Source organism: Lycorma delicatula, chromosome 6, assembly GCF_047948215.1.
Source record: "Lycorma delicatula isolate Av1 chromosome 6, ASM4794821v1, whole genome shotgun sequence".
Taxonomy (NCBI): Eukaryota; Metazoa; Arthropoda; class Insecta; order Hemiptera; family Fulgoridae; genus Lycorma; species Lycorma delicatula.
In genome coordinates, this window is record NC_134460.1 from 84,687,977 (window position 1) to 84,710,717 (window position 22,741).

At 27.8% G+C, this 22,741-nt stretch overlaps 1 protein-coding gene across 1 annotated transcript; it reads right to left on the minus strand.

Annotated features, from left to right (window-relative positions):
• Nucleotides 1-460: 460 nt before the first annotated feature.
• LOC142325986 (synaptic vesicle glycoprotein 2C-like) lies at nucleotides 461-22,023 on the minus strand. Its single transcript, XM_075368013.1, has 10 exons — nucleotides 21,852-22,023; nucleotides 19,262-19,306; nucleotides 15,671-15,832; nucleotides 12,356-12,518; nucleotides 10,923-11,044; nucleotides 8,940-9,348; nucleotides 8,012-8,349; nucleotides 4,736-4,895; nucleotides 3,859-3,986; nucleotides 461-803 (listed from the first exon to the last, which is right to left on the minus strand). Exons 1-10 carry the CDS (start codon nucleotides 21,865-21,867, stop codon nucleotides 715-717), a joined length of 1,632 nt encoding a protein of 543 aa, XP_075224128.1. The 5' UTR covers nucleotides 21,868-22,023; the 3' UTR covers nucleotides 461-714.
• Nucleotides 22,024-22,741: the final 718 nt, after the last annotated feature.

Here is a 22,741-nt window from a genome sequence, read left to right on the forward strand (position 1 = left end):
TTCATGCTTTCATTAAGAAACTTGATTTCTGGATTATTCTCCTTCAAAGCAAAAATTTTGATGTTTCCACTCACTTCCGATTATATAGAGAAAAATTTGTAAATAGGCTAATTTCACGATCCCCTTCATACCACCGCGACCCTAGATTGAAAAAAGCTGCTCTACTGTATTGTTTTGCTACAGGATCGTTTTTTTTTTCTTTTGTCAGTACTAAATTTGTTTTTCTGTAAAATCTGGATTTTTATTTTCATCACTCTCATTTTCCATTGGTCTGAATAATTCTTACATGACTTTCACACAAATTACTTTTCAAATTTTTTGTTGTTAGCCAAATTCACCATTCTGTTATTATTAGTTTTCTTAATATCACTCTTGATATTTGTGGAAGTAAAAGTAACTTTAAAATATTAGGCTTGTGTTTAATTAAAAGTCATAAAATAGGTTATCGAAAAGGCTGATGTATTAAGAAAAGCAATATAAGTAATATAAAAAAAACTGTTTTAATTTCATACAAAATATAAAAGAATTTACAAAGATTACAACTATAATATATTTACAACTATGATCACAAACACTGTTACATTTTTATAGTTTTTTTAATATTATAATCTGAAATAAACAACACTAAAAAATATGATTCCATAGTTATTGTGTATCGGAGTTATTTACTTAAAATAATAGTTTTACATCTTGCTTTTTAATTTTAACAAAAGATTACACTTCCTCTGTTTTACTAGGCCTTTTTTGTTCTTTTCCAAGACCGGCTGATGATGATGGTAGACAGATAATTGCTAATGCACAAACTGGAAAAAATATATAATTTGTAAATGTAATAAATATAATACGTAATCAATATAAAATATCATGTTTTAAGAAATTGATTAATTCATTTTTAAGTATATACCTAGCTACATTTAATTATTTGTATAAATATTTATGGATTAAACTAGTATTTAGAAAATTCAGCTTTGTTTGATTAGTAACGGGTGATCGTAAAGTCGCGCAACCCAAATGACAACAAATTGTTTTTTAGAGTCTTTTTTTTTATTTATTTTTTTATTAATTTACAAAATAATATTAACATTTACAAAAGTATTACTTACAAGTTTAAAATAATTGCTGGAAATGGCCACCATGACTTTCAATGCATGCATTAACGCGTTTTCTTACATTGTATGCGACCTTTTTCATTGTAGCAGCAGTAATATTTGATATACAGTCCTCAATATTTTGTTTAAATTCATAAAGTATATGCGGGTTGTCATAGTACATATTTATTTTTCAAAAAACCCCACAAATAAAAATCAGATCACAAGAAATTATCCGGTCATCGAAGAAATCACATACTACTGATCACCGTGTGTGCTGTTGTAGCCAGCAATCAGCATGTAGCAAACTTATAAACTGCATGATTATTTCTTGATAACGTTCAGTTGTGATGGTCTCCGAAAAAAAGATAGGCCCGACAATTCTCCGACGAGATACACCACACCACACCCCAATATTTTGCGAATGTAATGGCTGTTCATGGAACACATGTGGGTTCTCTGAAGACCCTATTCTGTAATTTTGACTGTCAACATACCCGCTAAGATGAAACCAAGCTTCATTGCTGAAAAAAAGTGTAGAACAGATATGTCAATTCGAATGAAACTTCTAAGCCACCGACAATACTGCATTCGTTTCTCCATATCTGGTTTCTTGGAGTTGATGACACGTTAATCCGGTACTGATGTAATTTTATAGTGTTCATAAGAACACTTCCATAAAATAGCCCAATCTGGATAGAAAATTTTCGGAGAACGAAGACGTGTTTCATTTATTGTCGTAAACTGTCGTCAGTTAAAACTTGGACGGCCGATACGCTTACGGTCATGTACACTACCTGTATCCCGAAAACGACATATAGTGAGTGGATTTGTTTGACGCATTAGTATCTGGAAAAGCATTTAAAAAATCTTCTTGACACTTCGCGTACGATTTCGATTCTCAGTAACTCACAACAATAAAGACGCGTTGTCCTTGCGTAAAAGAAAAAACTGTTCGTACTAAACAAACTGCAAGGTGCCTCGTTCATTGTTGCACGGAAGCGTGATCTAACAGTGCTACCATACACCATTCTGTCACACAAAAAATTACTCTAATTAAAATGTCTTTTAAAAATTTAACCGTCATTCCTACAAAGCAAAAAAAATTGGGATGTGCGACTTTACGATCACTTATTAATTACAAATTCATCAAAAGAGTAGTGTTATTTCTGTTAATGGAATTTGTTTATTTAATATTAAATAAACCAAAGAGTTCTGTTTTATGATTAGATACAAGTAATTATTATTTTTTCAATAATAAATAACATTTTCATGCATATAACAGATCATAAACTCCAGATCGTAAACTCTGGAAATTTAAGAGTAAAGTTTTCAGAACTAAAAACTAGTCAGCATGAATTACTTTCATCGGCACCAAAAATCGATAGGGAATTTTGAATTTTTTTACGCTTAAATTCATGCTTTTAAAACAGTCCTAAAGCATTACATTGTATTTAAGTGTAATACATATTTTATAATAATAACGATTATCTTTCGTGATTAAGATTCTTCTGAATGATAAAATGTAGTTTGATCTAGCAGCAAATTAGTATAATTAACAAGATGTCTATTAATTTTAAACTGGAGTAATAAAAAATAAAACACTATTTTTAGAAGATATGTTAGATATTTATTAGAATTGTGCGGAGATATTAAATTGTTTTGAAAGTTGTTATATCATTTGTTATCTCATTATCTCCATTACTACATATGAATTGCAATAATTATTGGGCCCTGTTAGATCTTGTATTTTTTTGTCTCCTGAATTCTATGTTTTTATTAACAACTGAAAAAATGTTTGATAAATTAAAACAAATTTCCAGTAAGTAGACAAGATGGCAGTTGTGTAAAAAACTTTAGACAGGCAGATTATAATTTCATATCAATTAAATTAAATATATTTATCTCAGTCATAATTGTTTCACTTAATGAATTTAGATCAACAGCTCATTTTTTTTTACATCAGAAACCTTTTAAAAAGTCATTTTTGTCAATAAATTGAGGTAATGTATTTGATCAAAGTTAATTGAACTTTTATGAACTCAATAATGAGTGGATGTGCAAATCACATAATGAGTTTTTTATTCAATTTGTTAAAATAGCACATTATTGAATATTTTCTGTAACTGTTTTTCTATTATTCATTGTTTTTTCCTTAACTCTTCAGACAAAAGAGAGATATTCTAAATATAATATTGAAAACTGAATGTGCTTCAAGAAATGAATCATTATGAAGAATAATAACTAAAGTTGTTTATAGAGAAAATAAAATTAACAGCTTATTATCTTCTCTACTCCTTTTTCCATTATATTTTATTAAATCTTTGGTTATGTAACTCCGTTTTGCTTGATCTGCTTAAGAGACATTTAGAACTTTAATTTTTAAGATCTTGATTTTAATTGGTTGAATAGTTTAAGTGAAATTACTGTAAAAAAAATTCCTCATTAAAGCATAATTATTTAATTCATTATTAATAGTAAAACAGCAACATAATTAGAATAAATTTAAATTAAATTGTACTGATGAGATAGCAATATAAATTATTCTGTATCTCATGACATAAATTACAAGATGTCAAGGTTGACATGTCAACCAAGATGTCAAGGATGTTTACAAGATGTCAAGGTTTTGACTTCTTTTACTGTTTTAAAAAATTGTAAACTCTTAGTAAAAACATAAACTTGAATTACATGAATTAATCACTGAAATTTAATATATCATAAATTGCTGTTTTATAAAGCAGAGTTTAAATTAACTTGTTAATCTTACTTGAAATTGAACATATGTGTAACCATATCAGTATATCACAGTGTTTGTCAATCAGAATTCCTGTCATTAAATTTGTAGAGACTGTACCAATTCTTGAAATCAGGAGAGTTAAACAGCCTGCCATAGCTCTGTAATCAAAATAAATAAAATATCATTATAATACTTTATATACATACATACTTTATATAATACCTTATAAAGTGCTACCACTCTGTTGACTTCCATGATAGATTGATACTGTCTTTACATTTCATCTAGCAGGACTTGGTTTGAATCCCAGTCAGGCTTTTCATTTTTCACGGTTATAAAAATTTATTAATCAATGGCTGTAATAGGGCTAATATTCAGTTACAGGCTTTAAGCTAATTACAGGTTGCTTACAAAAGTAAATAAAATATTATTTTCAAGAATAACAAGCATTTCATGCTGCGAAACTAAATAGAGAAAATAAGAAGAAGAGTTATTTCTCAGTAACATTTAACATTTTTCAATTTTCTTTTAATTTTTCAATACCTTTCTCTTCAGCTTAAGATGTGTTGCAGATCAGAATGCAAGCCATTGGAATTCAGACGATAACCAGCCTTATAATGACAATTTTATTTTGTTTGCCACAGTAATAGTAAAAAGCAATAATTTAATGTACCTCAGGAATAATGAATAAATACATGCACTGGCTTTGCTTATTATCAGCTGAATTGATAATAAATGAAATTTTAACAAGTGCTTTTTTTATTTGCCTTACAAAGCATAAATGTTTATGAACATCAACTTACAGTAAAAGTACTTGCATTAAAACACCCATTATGTACATTTTTTTTTGATATATAATATATACTAAATTAATGATTTATGTATATACTTAAATATTATGTCTTACCTAAGATTTGTTGGAAAGAAGTCAACTACGAGGCTGTTAATTATTGGAAATATAGCCGCAGTAAATAAAACGATTAGACTACTTTTAATTGGCACTGTAATAAGTTGATTGGGTATCTTCAGTGATATTACTGTAGCAACAGCACACAAAGTTATGCCAACTGTAAAATTTGAAATATAAAATTTACTAAATATTATAAAAAACATATATGTGTAATTTTTTGATTATATAAAAAAATAATACATCATAACTGATAAAGAATTTATTTTTTAGCATTTATGAATCTATTATATTTAACTTTGTAAAAATTTCTTCATGGGTGTATATGTTTATTAGTAATCGGTTCACAATAACTTTGAAATAAATTAGATATCTGAGTGAAATTTGGTGAACAGTTTCTTCTACTAATGATTTTTAAACTTTTAAACCTGGTTATTTTTATAGAACATTGCTCACTTAAGAAAAATGAAGTATTTATATTAACAATTTAACTTTTCTGAGTTTGAACCACTGTTAGGCTTGGCAGTTTTCATTCCTACAAAATTCATCTATCACAAAGAAATCATTACTAAACAGTTGTTTTTTGTAAAAAAAATAAGTAATTATTTTATCTTTAAAGATCTGAAAGGTAATACCACATACTTATTTATTATATTAATTCAGTGAAAGGAGAATTAAATTTTTTATGAATTGCTGACATGTATTACTCTTGAGTAATACATGGACACTAATGCTCATGGTAAGAGCATCTATTCCTTTCGTTTATATGTTCTATGTTTGAGTCCTGATCAGGTATTTTTTCACTCATTACAGAATTCACTATCATCCACCTTAGTAACTATTATTATGTACCAGGCTGTTTACTAATGTATGAATGAATATTTAAAAATGCTATAGCTCACATTTGTGAATGATATCATAACACCTTTATTGCTTTTGATTCTTTTCATACACTCTTTTATTGCTGATTTTAATACTGTAATTTTGTTTTGCATTTAATATCAACACTTATAACTTTTGATATACAGAAAGGACAGTATTTTAAATACCTTTTTCACTATTGATATTTTGTACAAATTTCATGTTTGTTTATTTTCAAGTTGGTCTTAGAGATATATGAAATATTGAAGAATCAATCAGCATTTATTATGAATACATTTTATAGTCAGAGCAAGGATCCACCACCCTTTCTTGAAATTTTAAAATTGTTATGATTGTGGAGACTGTTTAGAGCTGTCTGCTGAGTGCGGTGATCATTTAATAGAAAGTCCTATGACCATTACCACTTATAGCAAAGAAAACTACTGAAACCAAATGTTCTGTAACACCTAAATCATTTTATGGAGTTGGAGCCTTTAAAGAAAAATTTGTTAAATAAGTAAAAATATTAACAGCCAAAGTCAATTTTTTTAATATTCTATTTTATTTTATTATTATTTTTTTTTTAAGTATTTATTATTGCTGAATGGAAATATTTTATGAATTATATATCATATTTGCTTTTTTTATGTAAATATAAAATCTTGTTTTATTCTGTACTGTAATAAAAATGTCATGTCATTACTTGTTATAAACAATAAGAGTCACTTCTTACATTGATAGTATTACCTTTAGTAAAATCAATATTTAGTCGCCTCTTATTAACAAACACTGGAAAAAATCAATTGATGTTATTGAGTTTTTCTATTTATCTTCTTTTTGATGTAAGTTATCATTCATTATGTATGCTTAGAGTTTCATTATTACTAAATACATAGAAAATTCCTTCATTTATTATTGTAGTAATAGCCTACTCCTCATTGTCATTTTTAGGTAGATTTCATAAGAAAGCTACTTGTAATGGGTATCATGATTCGACTTGCGCAAAATTTCGACATGTCTTCACTTTCACATTCCCTAGACCCCAAAACTACTGTCAGCTCAAAGGTATATATATATATATATATAAATATATATATTTCACTTTCTTGTAGGCACAATAACTGCCGTAATTTTGCACCAATCACTTTCAAATTATCCCTTAAAAATAACTTGTTCCAAAATCTCAGTCGAGTTTATGAATGGCCAAAATCAGACCATGGGGATGGAAATGGGGGAGGGCTTTTTAAAAAAAAACAACAAAATATCGCTATAACTTTGTTATTAAGTAAAATATCAATTTTTTTAAAGTTCCTACTATTCTTTGCATGAGGGCCTAAAACTTATGTAAGTAAAGTTTTTTGATATCACCAATCATTGGCCTAGGGGGTGGAAAAAATGGATTTTTGAAGACAAAAAAAAATCATACTTCCCTTTATAGGCACAGTATCAAATTGGTTTAAGGTGGTTGTTAGTTCTCTAAACAGTCCCTAAAACTTTTATCTGAAACAATTTTTGATATGACCATCCCTTACAGCAAGGGATGACCAAAATGTTGCTGGAACTGTAAGATGGGGCTTGTCATATGCTAAACACGTGAAACTTTTTTCACATGAAACCATTGTTGTATTGGGTAAATTTGAAGTTTTTCTTAACTTTAAGGTAGAAATCTTTTTTATCCCCTACTTAGCACCGGTGAAATCTATCTCTGCCTTACAGCATGTCAAAAGGGATTTTTTTTTATTCTTGCATAAACTTCTTTAATTATTGCTTACTTGTTGTCACTAAAAGGTGCTTTTGGGATTAAACTGGATATTTGTGTTGCAGTTAGTCACATTCAGCAAAATATTTTCTGTCTTATAATGGTTATCAATTAGAAATGCTCAATTTTCTTAATCCTTAGCATTTTCCATTTTTATTGTAGTTTTCTCTCTCATTTACCTGATAGCCCTCCAAACTTTTATTTAATTTTGTATTATGGAAGTTTTTGGGTTCAAAATTAATAATTTTAAATCAAAAACTGGAATTTATTTAACCAAGTTATTATTAATTTCAAAATATTTTCAACTACTTTTGTTATTTGAATTTATTGTGTGTATTGATATGTTACTGACCTCCATGGTAGTGTTAGCATCTTTTCCTTTCATCTAGGTTCAAATCTCCCTTATGCATGATAGTTTTTTTATGGTTTAAAATTAAAAATCTCAATCCCAATTGTAAATTGTTGTCAAGAAAAGGAGCACCCTTTTCTAAAATCATTGTCAAATCACACTCATTTAATCTTAAAATGGGTCTTAAAATATAGCATTTTAGATTAATTGTTTATTAGACAAGTATATTAGATTTTAACTAAGAGAGTAAGAATATCAGCATTATATATTGAAAAAAAAGAAATATCACTAATTAATTTATACTTACACAACAAGTATTTCTTATGAAAATATTTTATGATGATTACAATGATAATCCAACTTAAAATTTGACAGCTTCCTGATACCATAAAAATATTATAAACACTTGTATCTATATCTTCTATACAAGTTTCTTCAGCAGCTTTGAATAAATTTGTGGTCATATTTGATGTATAAGATTCATTTTCAATCATTATTAATTCTGTTTCTTTACTTGGATTGATTGATTGATTGGATACGTATTGTGTTAAATCACAGAATGTTCCAACATCTTTTCCACTTTCCTTTTCATATATACTCATTTTATTTATTGCTACTGGTAGCCAGATGTACATACCGTTATTACTAGAACATAAATTACATTTTTATTATTTATCTGAAATATAGTACAAGAAAAATTAATTTTAATTTTACATTATTTTTTATGAATGTAATTTTATTATTTTCTAATTTAAAGCATTTTTTAACTGTTATCCAATTATTTTATTTAAATATTTTTTTTTTAAATCACTTAATGTTTTAAACACAAAATCGTTAGAAACCCATGTGTTCCCTAACAATTTATATGTAAATATTGCAGCATTTTTATTATCTTTGAATTTTTTTCATTGTTATTTAATTTATTATAGTTAGTAAACTAAAAATTACTTAGTTTTCTTTCTAGAAAAATATTAAGTACATAGAAACATAGCTTCCTGTGTAGATTCTTAAAATAATTTTGTTGAGTTAGCGATACTTTACTAATAATATATTACCATTACTATTTATCTGATTCTAAATTTGAACTTTGTAGTTTTCATATTTGTACTAACAGATTGTACAGCTTAACAGTACAGTATTGCTGTTTAATTACAACTTTAAATACTATTCTGGTTTTTATGAATACATACTATCAAGTTCTAAAAGATTAAAATAAAAAAAATTATTAAACTTACCAAAAAAATGTTGTGAATAATGACAAAGATAATAGTAAAAAATTAAAAAGATGAGGTTTTTTTAATAGTGGAATAGTCTGATCCCACATTAAAAAAAAGAATGCCATAATTTTACTTTTATCATCTCTTATTTTTCCGATGCGTTCATTTGATTTAATATTGTTTATTGTGAAATTATCATCATTATTATTATTTTTTGATTTATAAATTGAACGTAAAACCTCAACTGCTTTTTCATTTTCCCCTTTAGCAACTAAAAACTTTGGACTTTCTGGCATGAATAATAATAAAATTACAGACAGAATACTTGGTATTCCGTTAACAATATAAAACAATCTCCATGATTTTAAAATTAATCCAGGATATAATTCAAATGCCCATTTTGATGGAATTGTTAACCATGCAGCAGCTGTAAATAAAAAAAAAAAGTCAAAATTTTTTTATACAAAATTCAGTATCACCCAGTCTATAATTTGACTGTTATTAACAAGTTGTAACAACTTCTATAAATTACTGATTATTAAATTATAAATCTATGTAAATAGCTTAGCAATCATTTAAAAGTAAAATTATTATAATACTATAATAAAAAAGTATTATATTTCTAAAAAAATATTTTTATTTCCCATCAACTTAAATCAGTTTATAGAGGATTTATACCTGCAGAATAGTTGATTTTACTTCAAAGAATGAAATTATAAACATATATATGTAGTTTAAATGTTTTTAATTATTTTTTATAAAAGTTTATTTCGACAAATGTGACAGAAACCTCTGAAAAAGCATTAAACAGAACTAAAAAAATGTAGCGAGCAATCAAAATTATCTTTAATAAGTAATTGCTAATAAGTGGTAGTATAGCATAATAAAATAATGTTTTGTAAAATATTACCATTCATTCATTATTATTCTTTATTGGCTTACCTCAATGAAATCATTATAACATAAGCTGTTCAGTAATTTTCATTTTGAAAAAAAATAAAATGCATATGAATCTGATCCATTCCTTGTATTGTCATAATTTGCCTGTTTTCATTTATAATCTCTTAAAATGAAACAAATAATTACTTCATAGAAAAATAATGAAAAAAACTGTGGTCAGTTGTAGATATTCAGTAGATTGACTACTATATGTTTTATATTTGTTTATTCCTACTAATTATTTAATCGCTTTTTTGTATATAGACTGTTTTTAAATTTTGTTTAGAATGTAAACAAAACAGCATCAAGTATTGTAGATGGAAGTCATCTAGCCAATATTTTTAATCTTTAGAACAAAGATATTTCAGTCTATTTTATTGTTAATATATATCTACTTTGTTTAATATTGTTATTTTATCTATGATTATTGTTGCTAGAGATAACAATCAATTGCTGCAGTTAAGCGCTTTCCTAGAGATGACTATTCTGAAGTATTATTATTTACTATTACGTTAACATAATTTTACTGTTTTATTATATTTATTTTTAAATTATTCTGAATGATTTATTGAGTAATTTAATGTATTTTTCTAAACATTACTGTAGGTTGGAATTTATTGTATTTACATTAGTACTGTATCAGTGCTGTATTAAGTCCTTAGAGTGTTACTCTATTATTTGTAATCGCTTATTGATTTTTGATATTCTATGTATTAAAAATAGAGCTGTATTAAAAATAAAATTAGTGCAACTATTACTGTACTGCAGCATTCCAGTTATTTCTTTGACTTTTAACTAACAAATTCTTACTATTTCTTCTGACTCATTTATTTGTCCGCGTTATTTTCTGCCTATTGATGTTATATTTATATCTGTTATTTTCCAAAATTTCTGTTGAAAGGTTGAAAGTTCTGTTAACAGTTGAGATAGTTCACGGCTTTACTTACATCTACCATTTAAATTTTCACAAAGTTACTATTGCAAATAAATTTGATAATTAATCTTTCATTTTTATTTAATTTGAATTAAAAAAATTACTTTTAAAATGTTTTGGTTACATACCTGGTAAGAATATATATGCCAATGTTGCAACTAGTGACACAATCATTAATGATCTTGGTCGGAATTGTGTCGGTTGAAATTCACCGACATATGCATAGACAGATACAACACCACCACAGGATCTGAAATATAATAAGTTTTACTGAGTGATAATTTTATGCTTAATGTTTTGTTTATTGTTAGATAGTAGCTATTCTTTCTTTACAATGGTACATTTATAAATACTTAGTTATCTGTGTACTGATTGCCTTCAGTTTTCTTAAGTTATTGTTTAAATTTGAGAGGATAACTTGGAAAAATTGCCTTCTCAGATTAAGAGCCTGTTATTTTTAAGCTAGCTTCTAGAACCACTGGCTAAAAGAATATTAAAATATGTTTCAATGTTTTAATCAAGTATAACTAAAATGGACTTTAAAATTAGAATTTTAAAATAAAGTATCTTGATTCAAATTAAAAGCAAACCTTTCTTGGTTACTAATTTATTGGGTAGAAATTATAACTTACAAATTTATATATGGAGCATTAATAAATTATGGGAATCCTTAAAAAATTTCTTAGTAGTTAAAAATAGAAAAATTTAATTTATAGTTTTTCAAATTCATTTACCTTGAAAAAATTTATTTTCCAGAGGAGAACATCACACTCTAAACCCACATGGAGGACAACTCAAATATTTTAAATGGAAAGAGTAGATTTGGTACACATAATTTTAAAGGCCATTGAAAACAAAAATTTTCACTAAAAAAAATTTGAGCTATAGTAAACAGCCCTAACCAAAATGACAGCTAATGTTAATGTTAATGTTTTTTAAAGTTATTTTCAAAAGACTCTTAAATAACTGCTCATTATTGAAAAATAAATACATTAATAAATGTCTCCTTATCCAAAAATGGAATTTTTTTTCGTTTTCAGATCATTATTAGCTAATTATTACCATTATTTATAATTTATTTTGTACCTTGAAATGTTATTTCCTTAATGAATTATAATTATTTTCTGCAGTAGCTTTATTGCTAAAAGTAGGTTCATTTTAAGTTGGGCCCCAAACAAAACATTTTTAAGAATATACATAGTTTTATTTACTCAAAAAATTATATTATTATTATTTTCAATATTGTTACATTAATGCAAATATATTTAAAAAATAATGAAGATATAAGAGTTTTATTTATTTTAATCTCTTACTTACGAGTAGTCATACTTTTATTTAGGGTAGGGCGCCATGAAAAAATTTTATTTTACAAAGGACGCCGCGACTCGGAAAAGTTTGGAAACCACAGAGTTAGTACATTGGTTATAATGGATCTCAGTTAGCAGATGTGAGGCTATAATAGAGTTTCATCCATTTACATGTAATGGAACCAATTTCCAGTATTGGAGTTAGATAAATGCAAAAAGTTGTAGAGATATAAGAGATTTTCACTTCCACTTACGCTACTCCATTGAAGAATCGTAGAACTAGAATAATGTAATAACTAGATGTTAACATTGTGATAAAATATAGTAGACCATCACATAACAGACATCTTATTATTATATATCTTCTTCCCAAAGTGTCAGATAAAAATCCCCATAAATGAGCACTCAGGATTAGTCCTAAAACAAAGTAAATTATTGTCAATATTTTTTATTTAATATGTTACAGCATATTTCATTTTTGTTTTGATATGAACTATAATTAATATAGCAACAAAGTTATTTCAGAAATCTCTGAGCCTGATTTAATGAACACCAAATTTAAACGCTTTTTACAACTAAACAGTTTTAAATGATCTTGCATCTTATGATTGGTAGTCTTCATTATTTCTATGTGCTAAGGAAAATTTAAATACATAACAAGTCTGATATTAGAAATTAATAAAAAATAAACTAGGAATGAGAAGCCTACATTTCCAATTTACTTAAATTGAGTTATGATCCTTACTCGTATATAAAAAGAAGTAGAAAACTGATGCAATAGCAAGTTTCTGTAATCCTAGAAATAGTATTTGCAAACCTTTTATAGGTTTGCAAATACTATAGATCAAGAAGTAAATTTGTTTCTTATTTATACTAAGAGTAGAGAATATTTTCTAAAGTAGTTATTTTAAATTTGGCTGGACTCAATGTTCCTTTTAGAACATTATGAATGAGTTTAATACCTATTAGTGAAATTAAAAAAAAATTATATAAAACCAATATTCATATCCATATTTTTTATTTATTGATTACTAGCTGACCCGGCAAAGCTTCGCCATTGCTAAATTTGAGTATATATATATATATATATATATAGATTAAATGAACGCAAGTGAAAGTTTGATAAAACATGAAAAAACTGAACATTACGGAACTTCAGAAAATTAACCTTTCCCTTCTTCCTTTTTTACCTTTTTCGCTTCTTCTCTTTTCCCCTTTTTCCCTATTTTCCTTTTTCCATTTTTCGCAAAAAATATTTATTTTCACGTAACTAATATTTATTCTGAATATGAGCCAAATCGGACCACAAATGCAATTTTTCCATATATCTCAACCACAGCACCATCTAGCAGGTACATTTTTTGCAGAGATGTTTCTTTCCATTTAAGTAACACATATTCTGACTATGAGTCCAATCAAACCATAAATACAATTTTTCGAAATATCTCGACACCGACGCCCACCTAGCGGGTACAGTTTTTGATTTTTTTTTTTTTTTTTTTACCGCGTAACTAATATATATTCTGAATATGAACCAAATAGCTCCGGAACCTCCGATACATTCAGACTTGCTGTTCGGCGTTCGGTGTGAGGCTGGATCTGGTTCCAGAACGGAATCCAGATCCGAACAAGTGACCAGTTCGCGGCTTTACAGCGGTGGGGAGGTTGGCTGTGCGGTATATAAGGCGGTGTTTCCCAACCGCCAAGCAGTTGTTTGTATGAATTTCCCCGGACATAATTATTTAGGACCTGGCAACCCAATTGATAACGGGCCCCCGGTGGACATCGATGATCAGATCGCGCTTGAGCACGACCGCAGATACGAATCGGTCCATAAATTTTTTTTAATATCTCAACCCCAGCGCCTCCTAGCGGTTCCATTTTTTCAAAAATTTTTCTTTTTACGTAACTAATATATATATATATATATATATCTATATATATTAAAGAATATGAACTAAATCGGACCATAAATACAATTTTTCGAAATATCTGGACCCCTGCGCTATCTAGCAGATCCAAACTATTTCAGAAACCTTCGCGTGTGTGTGCACAACAGTTCACCAAAGTTTTATCGTAATCAGATGAATGGTATAGAAACGTATATAGGAGAAAAATTCATTTATGTATATATATGTCTAATTTAATATCGGCGGCCGAACACGGCATAGCAGATGCGAACTGAAGAAAACGATGCGACTGGCTCACAGTATACGGACGCGCTGATACAAGCATCACTCCCACCGCGCAGTTCTCCCACCATAGCGGCGCTGAGGCCCCACCACTCTCAGCCTCCAATAAAAGAGCGTCCACGAGAATGAAGTGGTTATATTGAATTGAATTAAGTAAATGATTAAGTGTAGGTCCAAAATTCGCCTCCGACGTCCTTTCCTCATGAGAGGACGCCCCCTTTAATGAAGGATTTCAGCCCACTCTTGGCTGAAATGGAGCGCGTCACGGAAGATAAGCTTATTAGCACATCGTTCCGTCGGGCCCCGACCGACAAACCCTCCATTGGATCGGAACGCAATCCAAACTTCACAAAACGAATAAACGTCAGCCACCATTAATAACCGTCAGTCCATTAGAATCACCCAGCAGCAAAGGACGCAAGTCCGTATACTGCGAAAAGTAGGAGGGTATTGCACCCTCCGACATCCTTGCGTTCCGTTCCGTTTCGAAGTGGTTATTCATCGATGACCACCACCTGGAGAAGATTAAGAAGAAGAAGAAGTTCCCTGGCCGGCTCAACGTGGGACCTACCGGCGGATGCCAACATCCCCGCCGGAGCAGCAGGCCTGGCCGGCTCGCCGAGGGAGTTGCTAGACGCGAACGCTACCTTCCCGCTCCAGCTCCAGCTCGCCGGGCTTCAATCGCTCTGGCTGGCAGACTTAGAAGCAGGAGTCGGCCCAGCGTGGAATTGCTCGGGTAGAACCGCCTCGGCCGCGCCGGCGAAGGGCGACCGACGCCGACCCGACATTGCAGGGCTCTGGGGGTCACCACTGCCGCTGAGGGAAAGCCCGGTTGGACTTCAATGGACGAGCCGTAACTCCCCGACCTCGCCGGAGACCAGCTTCCAGACCCAGCAGCTCTTCTCAGAGCTAACCACCACAAGGTTTTCAGGGCCACCACAAGGTTATGAAATACGAACCGTCGAAGCCATTCGACAGCCCTTCTTAGGGCTACTATAAGGTTAGCAATTGCAACGAGCTGTCGAAGCCAATCGACGACAAAATCGACCCTTTTCAGGGTCACCATAAGGTTAGTAAGTATCACGTGCCGTTGAAACCATTCGGCGACAATATATATATTCTTTTTTCAATAGTAATTGTAGATTATTTCTATAAAACATTTCTATCAATTCTATTTAAACTGTTTTAAATTATGCGTTATGTTAATATTGCTGTATATTATATCACATTGACATAATAAACACTATATCCTAAACAAAACAAAAAAGTTAAATTTATCCTATGGTTTTTTATTGAATGGGAAGAAAATATAATTATATAAATAATCTTTCCTGATAAATAAAAAAATATTTATTATAGAATGAATGCGTAACTTACCTACAAACGATATTGCTGCTAGGTACCCTTTCTGTTCTGATTTCATTCCCAAATCACATTGAGCTGCTGGCATAAAAAATGTTACAACACCAACACTTAAGTATGATGAAAGCAGAATAAGTCCTCCAATTATGCTAACTCTATAATGAAAAAATCCAACACCTGCAAAATAGTTATATTTATAACAATAATTGTATTATTTATCCATATAATTTGTTAATAGATTATATATATATAAACTATGCTTCTAGAAACAAACCACACAACTCATAAAAATACTGCTTGTAAAATCACATATTGTAGCATCATATTGTTAAGGGAATTACAAATTTATTAACTTTATCGCGGCGTTCGGTAAAACTTTGCCGGTAAGAGTCCGCAGACGGCGAAGTCAACGAAATACGTTTATAGTTCTAAACATGGCCTAAAAGTGAAATGAAAATTGGGGAAAAAAATCATTAAAACATTATATTTCAGTTCAATTAGATTTGTAATGAAGAATACTTTCAAAAAATATCTCGAATTTTGTTAGACAACGTTTTTTTCCGTTTGATGAACCGCGGGACTCGAATATGTCATTTTTTCATTTTTTAAGGTGGCTTTACTAATCGCGCCGCTAGATAGCAGAACTTGATAGTACTAGGTAGCATACAAAAACTTGATAATGTACTTGAAATAATAAAATTTAATAGAAAGTTTACTACAGATTGTTTTAATAGTAAATCCTTTAATGTAAATGAAAGTATTGGAGATGAATTAATTTATTTTAATTCCCATCACTTCTTTAAAAAAAAATGAAGTATTAGTTTACAAGAGATTATATTAGTTATATTAAAAAATTAATAAATAAAACAGAAATAAATTCGATTGATAAAAGCGAAAATAACGATAAAAATGGGGGGTTACGCTTACAAAGTAATAAGTGCAATATTACATCACGGATCTTCGATTCGTGAAGGTCATATACTAGTTTTATTAAAAAGGAAAAATATGGTATGAAGTGATATGCTATGACTTATCAACAAACAAAATTGGCCGTGAAATTAAAAAAAATGTACATTTGTTTGTTCTAGAAAAGTAATAAATTTTAATAATAAATCCATAAGATAACTATCAGTAATTCATAAAAAAATCTAAGAATAATCTAACAGAACACAGTGATATCCAAAAAAATTACGATGAAATTGCAAACTGAACGAAAGGAGCCTCACAGATATCATTTCTTCCACTCAAAAACAAAAATTTCTGTAATATAAACAAAACTGTTTTTTAACAAAATGATACTGATATCAAAAATGTAAGACACTACATTTCTATTATCAAAATCTGTTATTAATTTAAAATTTTGTTCAAAAAAATTACATATTAAATATATGTAATAGGCAATACTAATATAATATACAATAAACAATGTTTAAGCATTCCACATGTTAAGAAAAATTTGTTACAAAACTCTCCAGCCTGATTTCATTTATTAAACAATGAATAATCAAATTAATCATTGAATCATGAATAATCAATTCTCATAAGAATTGTATTATTTCTGTAAACAAAATTATAAATCAATAACAGATTTTGATAACAAAACTGCACTGTCACCTTTTTTGATATCAGTATCATTTTGTTAAAAACAATTTTATTTATATTACAGAATTTTTTGTTTTTTGAGCGGAAGAAATAATATCTGCGAAACTCTTACCATACAGTTTACAATTTCATTATAATTTTTTTGGGTCATATGTACTAAAACAAAAATGTTTTACTGATATCAAAATGTTTTTTTTTTTGCGATTATCTAAATGGCTTTTTGGTAATATAAAATAGCATGTATATTCTTCACTGACAAATGTCATCAAAATCATCAGCTGTTTGTTGCTTATTTAATCTGAAACATTCTTTTCCCTTATGAAACAAAATCAGTAATTTCATTCTGAATAATTTTTAAAAAGTTTTGTTTCTTTATAGCTAGATATTTTATATTTACAACTAGATAAATTTAATAAAATAGCGTTTGGTTTTTACTACTTTTCAGACGGGAAAATAATGTTTCTCTCATGAGAAATGCAGTAGAATTTGTAGATTTACTGTTATTTTCATATTCTTCAGTCATGTTATTTTCAGAAGCTCTACTATTTTTAAGGAATAACTGAAAAATTCAAGTACACTAAGATTACAAAAATTAAGTAGGAGAGAAAATTAAACCTATAACTAATTATTATTATCTATAGTGAATAACTTTTCATTTGCTTAGTCATTTATTACTTGGAAATTTATTAATTAATAAATACGAGTTGTTTATTATATCTTAATAGTTATTTTTTTTAAATCACTAAATTGGTCATATTTAATTAGTGATGAAGTAGTACAACAGTTAGGTGCTTACCTTTCTGTATTGTGACAGATTCAGATCTCTCTATTCTTTATCTAATTTAATATCCTCAGTTCTGATTATCATTTTTTATTAGGTTTTAATTACAATACATCCCAGTGATTGGTGAACCTAGTATGAAAAAACTTGCGCACGTGCGCGCGCACACACACACACACACACACACGCACATGCACACACAAGGAATATTATATATATATATATAAAATCTTTTTTTGGCTTTTTGTTTACTGTGATGGTTAATTATTGTTCAAAGGTGCTATTTTCCCTTGTACCCTTCATATATGAAATATATAGTAATATAATTAATGAAGGACCCCACATGCATACATATATATATATATATATATATATATATATATATATATATATTATATATGAAGGATACTAGGAAAGAAAGATCAAACTCCTAAAATTACTAAAATTTACTTTTTCCACAATATGATTCTGTTTTGTGTGAACATTCTATGCATAAATTAAGAAAAACAAAATATCTATTGGAGTCTGTTCTACCTGCAACGTTTCAAAATTGCTTTGTGGGAAGAATGATCATATTCCATAAGAACCATAAAAGAACAATCAGACTATGTATTGTCATACAATGATCTGAACGTAAATGGACAATATTACACAGAAGAGCGTTGTTGTATCAGCTTCTCTACTCTTGTTATTAAATTACAATATTGTTTTGAGATTATTGGGTATGGAGAAAATCTGATTATTCCTTAACTGTGTTGCTTGAAGTTACATTTTATTTCTTGAACTGATTTTTGTAATTAAAATGCTTTTTTAAGTATGTTAGTTAATTTAATTATGAATTCATCTAGTGATGAAGAAATTCATGCAAAAAATGTTCCTATAAAAATATATCTATCACATTGCCAAGTAAGAAACATTATGAATTAGTTGAGATACTCAAGTCATGAAACCGGGGACAATTGTCAGTGTAACTACTTAAAACGGCTCCTTATTATAGAGACATGCAATTTTATATTGTTGCCTACTTACTCAAGGATTATCATGTGTTCAATAATAATCCAAGATTAACTGTTGCTAATTATTTATTTTAGAAAAAATGATTTTTTTTTATTAGGTTATGAAATACTTTTTGAAGTAGGCTTATTTAAACATAATTACAGATTTAAACAATATATTATGATAAGTATCTATCTATATATTAATCAGTTCAATGCCAAACTTACCAATTTTGTTCAGTGCGTCATCAATTGAGATTTCTTCTTGATTTCCTGTAAATTACAGATCATCTCAGCATATTTGTAATATTTTGTTTGATACATGAATATTTTTAATTTGCATGATGTGGAAAATTTAAGTGTATTTTTAAAGGTTTGTGTGTAAATAATATAGATTAACCACAAAAATGAACAAGAAAGTAAATTTTATTATATCGTTTAACCGGTAGTGCTTTTGAGGATATTCTCACCACTACTATGTGTTTTTGTTTAAAATATACACATATCTATTTGTATGATATTGGTAACTAATATGAATAAAATAGTTGTTGTTTATTGTTAGAGCAAATTTAATAATTCACAATACGATAAAACAGTCATTTTTACTTGATTTTATTTTTACACACAAATAAAATAATTTATGATTATTTTTGTTTATTATTCATAATAGTGACTCAGTATTTTTCACCACTGCAAAATTCTATACTTCATTATCTCTGTTTGACGTCAGAAAAATCATTTGGGTATAAAAATCATTTCTATCTTGCCCCCCAAAAAGAGTAAACTGGAAAAAGGAAAAATGAAAGTAAAATAGTGTTCAAAATCATAAACCATAAATGATAATACACATTAATAGAAAAAAAAACAAAAACACTATTGTATTTTTTCTACTGTTTTGATACAGTTACTGAACATGGTAGTCATTACTTAATGCAGATTAACATTACATAAAGCAGATCTCAGATCTCAGTAATATTCTCTGAATATTCCCTAACTAGACAGAATTATGAGTAAATAAATTTAAAATTCTTCTTTATTTGTAACAAACTTTAGTGTGAAAGATATACTTCCATTAAAGTTATTAAGTCTACTGAGGAACTTAATGTTAACTTAACATATTTATCTCAAAACAACATGGTAGTCATTAGTTACTACTGTACATGGTAGTCATAGTCAAATTACCTAGGTGGTAATTTGGTCTTATTTATTTTTGCTACCTCTGGAAACAATGCAACCAAAGTATACTTCTTATTCTACCTTTTCAAAGAATAGCAAGAGCAGTTCAGTATTAAAATCGTGTTTCCTCTGACAGAAAAATTTTAGATTTGGTTTTAATATAAGAACTAAGAGACCTTTTCTTACAGTAGGATCAATATTACCTACAGCAGGTTAGAAACCATTTACTTTCAATATATCATTGAATTAGAATCCCAATAAAGTGATTAGTAAAGTATGATAGTCGATAGCCATATTAAATATTTAAACAAGATGTAATAAAAAATTTCAGAATTATTTTATTGTCTGATTTTCAATATATATAGATAGATTAAAAAAAAAAAATAGTTTTTAATGATTTCAATTACATTTTTTCCCCAGAATTAAATTTTTGAAAAAAATTATTTTAAAGTTTTAATTGGTTTTTGGTAATTTCAAGGTAAATTCTTTTGTAAATTTAAACCTAAAAATGTATGCTTTGTTATTCCAAATTTTTTTGGTTTTACAATAATTTTCTTGGAAACCAGTTGGAGTTACAGTTTTGGGACTTACTAATAATATTAAACCACCAAACCAACTAGTAATATTAAGTCAATATTAAAATAACTAGTATTAAACCCTTCATTTTATGTAAAATTTGTTTGTATAGAGTTTTAGTTTACCATTATTTGACCTTTAGAGCAAAAATTTGGATGAAATATTTTTGCTAACTACAACAAAACTTTTTCCAGAACTACATTTATATTAACATTTTTCATTATATTAATGAGAGGAATACACCAATAATGAATAATGGAAGCTTCCAGAAACTCTAAATAATATGTTACAACTATACAAAATATAATAAATATAAATTAAAATTATGAACAACCCAATTTCATATTAATGAAAATTGTTCTTCTTAAAGACCTTTTGGAGCTGATTATGTAACTCCTTATACAGAATTATTATATCTTAAAATTTTTACACTTTAATCTAAATAATCTATAATTTTAAAATTTTAAGTATTTCCAACTGAAAAATGTTACATAAAATCATAATTGTAATTTTGGTTAAAAAGGAATTAATTTAATGGCATAATATCTTTTACATTGGTTTTCTATTCAAAATGTTGCTTATTTTAAATCCAGTTCAGATCAATTAAAATGTCCAACTTATTAAATAATTTTAGAATCCACCTAGCAAAAATACTGGTAATTTTTATTTATAAAGGAAGTTTACCCAAGTTTTATTACAATAGTTATGGTTTTCCACAACGTAAATTGATTCTACAGCCAAAAGATTTAACTTAATTTTGTATTTCAGTTTTTTTTATGTAATAAAAACATAAGAAAACCTTTAATTCTATAAAGAGATTTGCATTTAACTCTTAAAATAATCGACTATAATTAAAAGTATAAACATTTGCTTGCTTAAAAAGTAAACCAGAAAATACATTAGTAAATAACTTTTAGAAGTCGCTGCCTTTTCATAGAAAATCTTCCTATATTAAGATTTATACAAGAGAAGTTTTCAATTTTTTTTTATAAAAATATAATATACAGAAACCTGTTTTAAACAACTAAAATATTAATTAATGTTAAAGCAGTTGATATTTTGTTACCTGTATTTGAAACCATCTTGATCTTAGTTACATAGAACAACAGGTATCTTGTTATCTTTTGTGTTGAATGTGTTACTAGTTAACTTTTCTTTTTATTTATATTCATTTTATGTTGCATGACTAAGTAGAACAAACTTGATGATAAATGTTGAAGAAATAAAAACAATGTTTACGTATAAAATAATTTAAGCCTGTAAATAAATATTAAAGTCATTTTATTGAATCTTTATTACTGATAAGCTCATAATTTATAAATAAAGCTACTTATCAGGCTGAATGCTCTTCAGCACACTTATTCAAAATTAATTATTCACTGCGGCAAAAACTCATATAGTCATATAATATACTCATAGTCAAGTAAATGTAATTAAAAAAAACTTATATCTATTATGTTCTGCAAAAAGATTACTGTTATGAGTATTGCAGGAAATTAAGAATAAAAAAATGACTTTCCAAATTTAATAAACTAAATTGTTTATCACTATTAATTAATGTTTAAATAACAATTTTTAAAAAATAAAAAAAAATATATATATTTTATATAATCAATAAATTATTGTTCTTTTATTTATATACAAATAAAGTATTTAATAAATGCTATTTAAATTTAGTAGCTGGATAATGTAAGTGTTATTTATTTTAATTTAAAAAAAATATTAAATTTTTTAATAAAAATAACCAAATTTTTAATTAATTTCTTATATCAAATTGTTTTGAATTGTTGTAATTTAAGATATGGTGAGTTGTTGGAATTTGAATTTATTTCTTCATTTAATATACATATTACTTTTATTTGTTTGCATATTTAATAGTGTTTAAATATGTTAACTATTCTGTCATATATGGGAAGACCCATTACACCGTAATAAATGTACCTTAATTGGGCTCTA

What these genes read in the sequence shown, in the direction of transcription:
- LOC142325986 (XM_075368013.1), bottom strand. An exon ending in AGCAGCAATATCGTTTGTAG is followed by an intron (nt 12,519 to 15,670) that starts GTAAGTTACGCA and finishes ACTTTGTTTTAG; the next exon opens with GACTAATCCTGAGTGCTCAT. An exon ending in CGATTCTTCAATGGAGTAGC is followed by an intron (nt 11,045 to 12,355) that starts GTAAGTGGAAGT and finishes ATTATATTTCAG; the next exon opens with ATCCTGTGGTGGTGTTGTAT.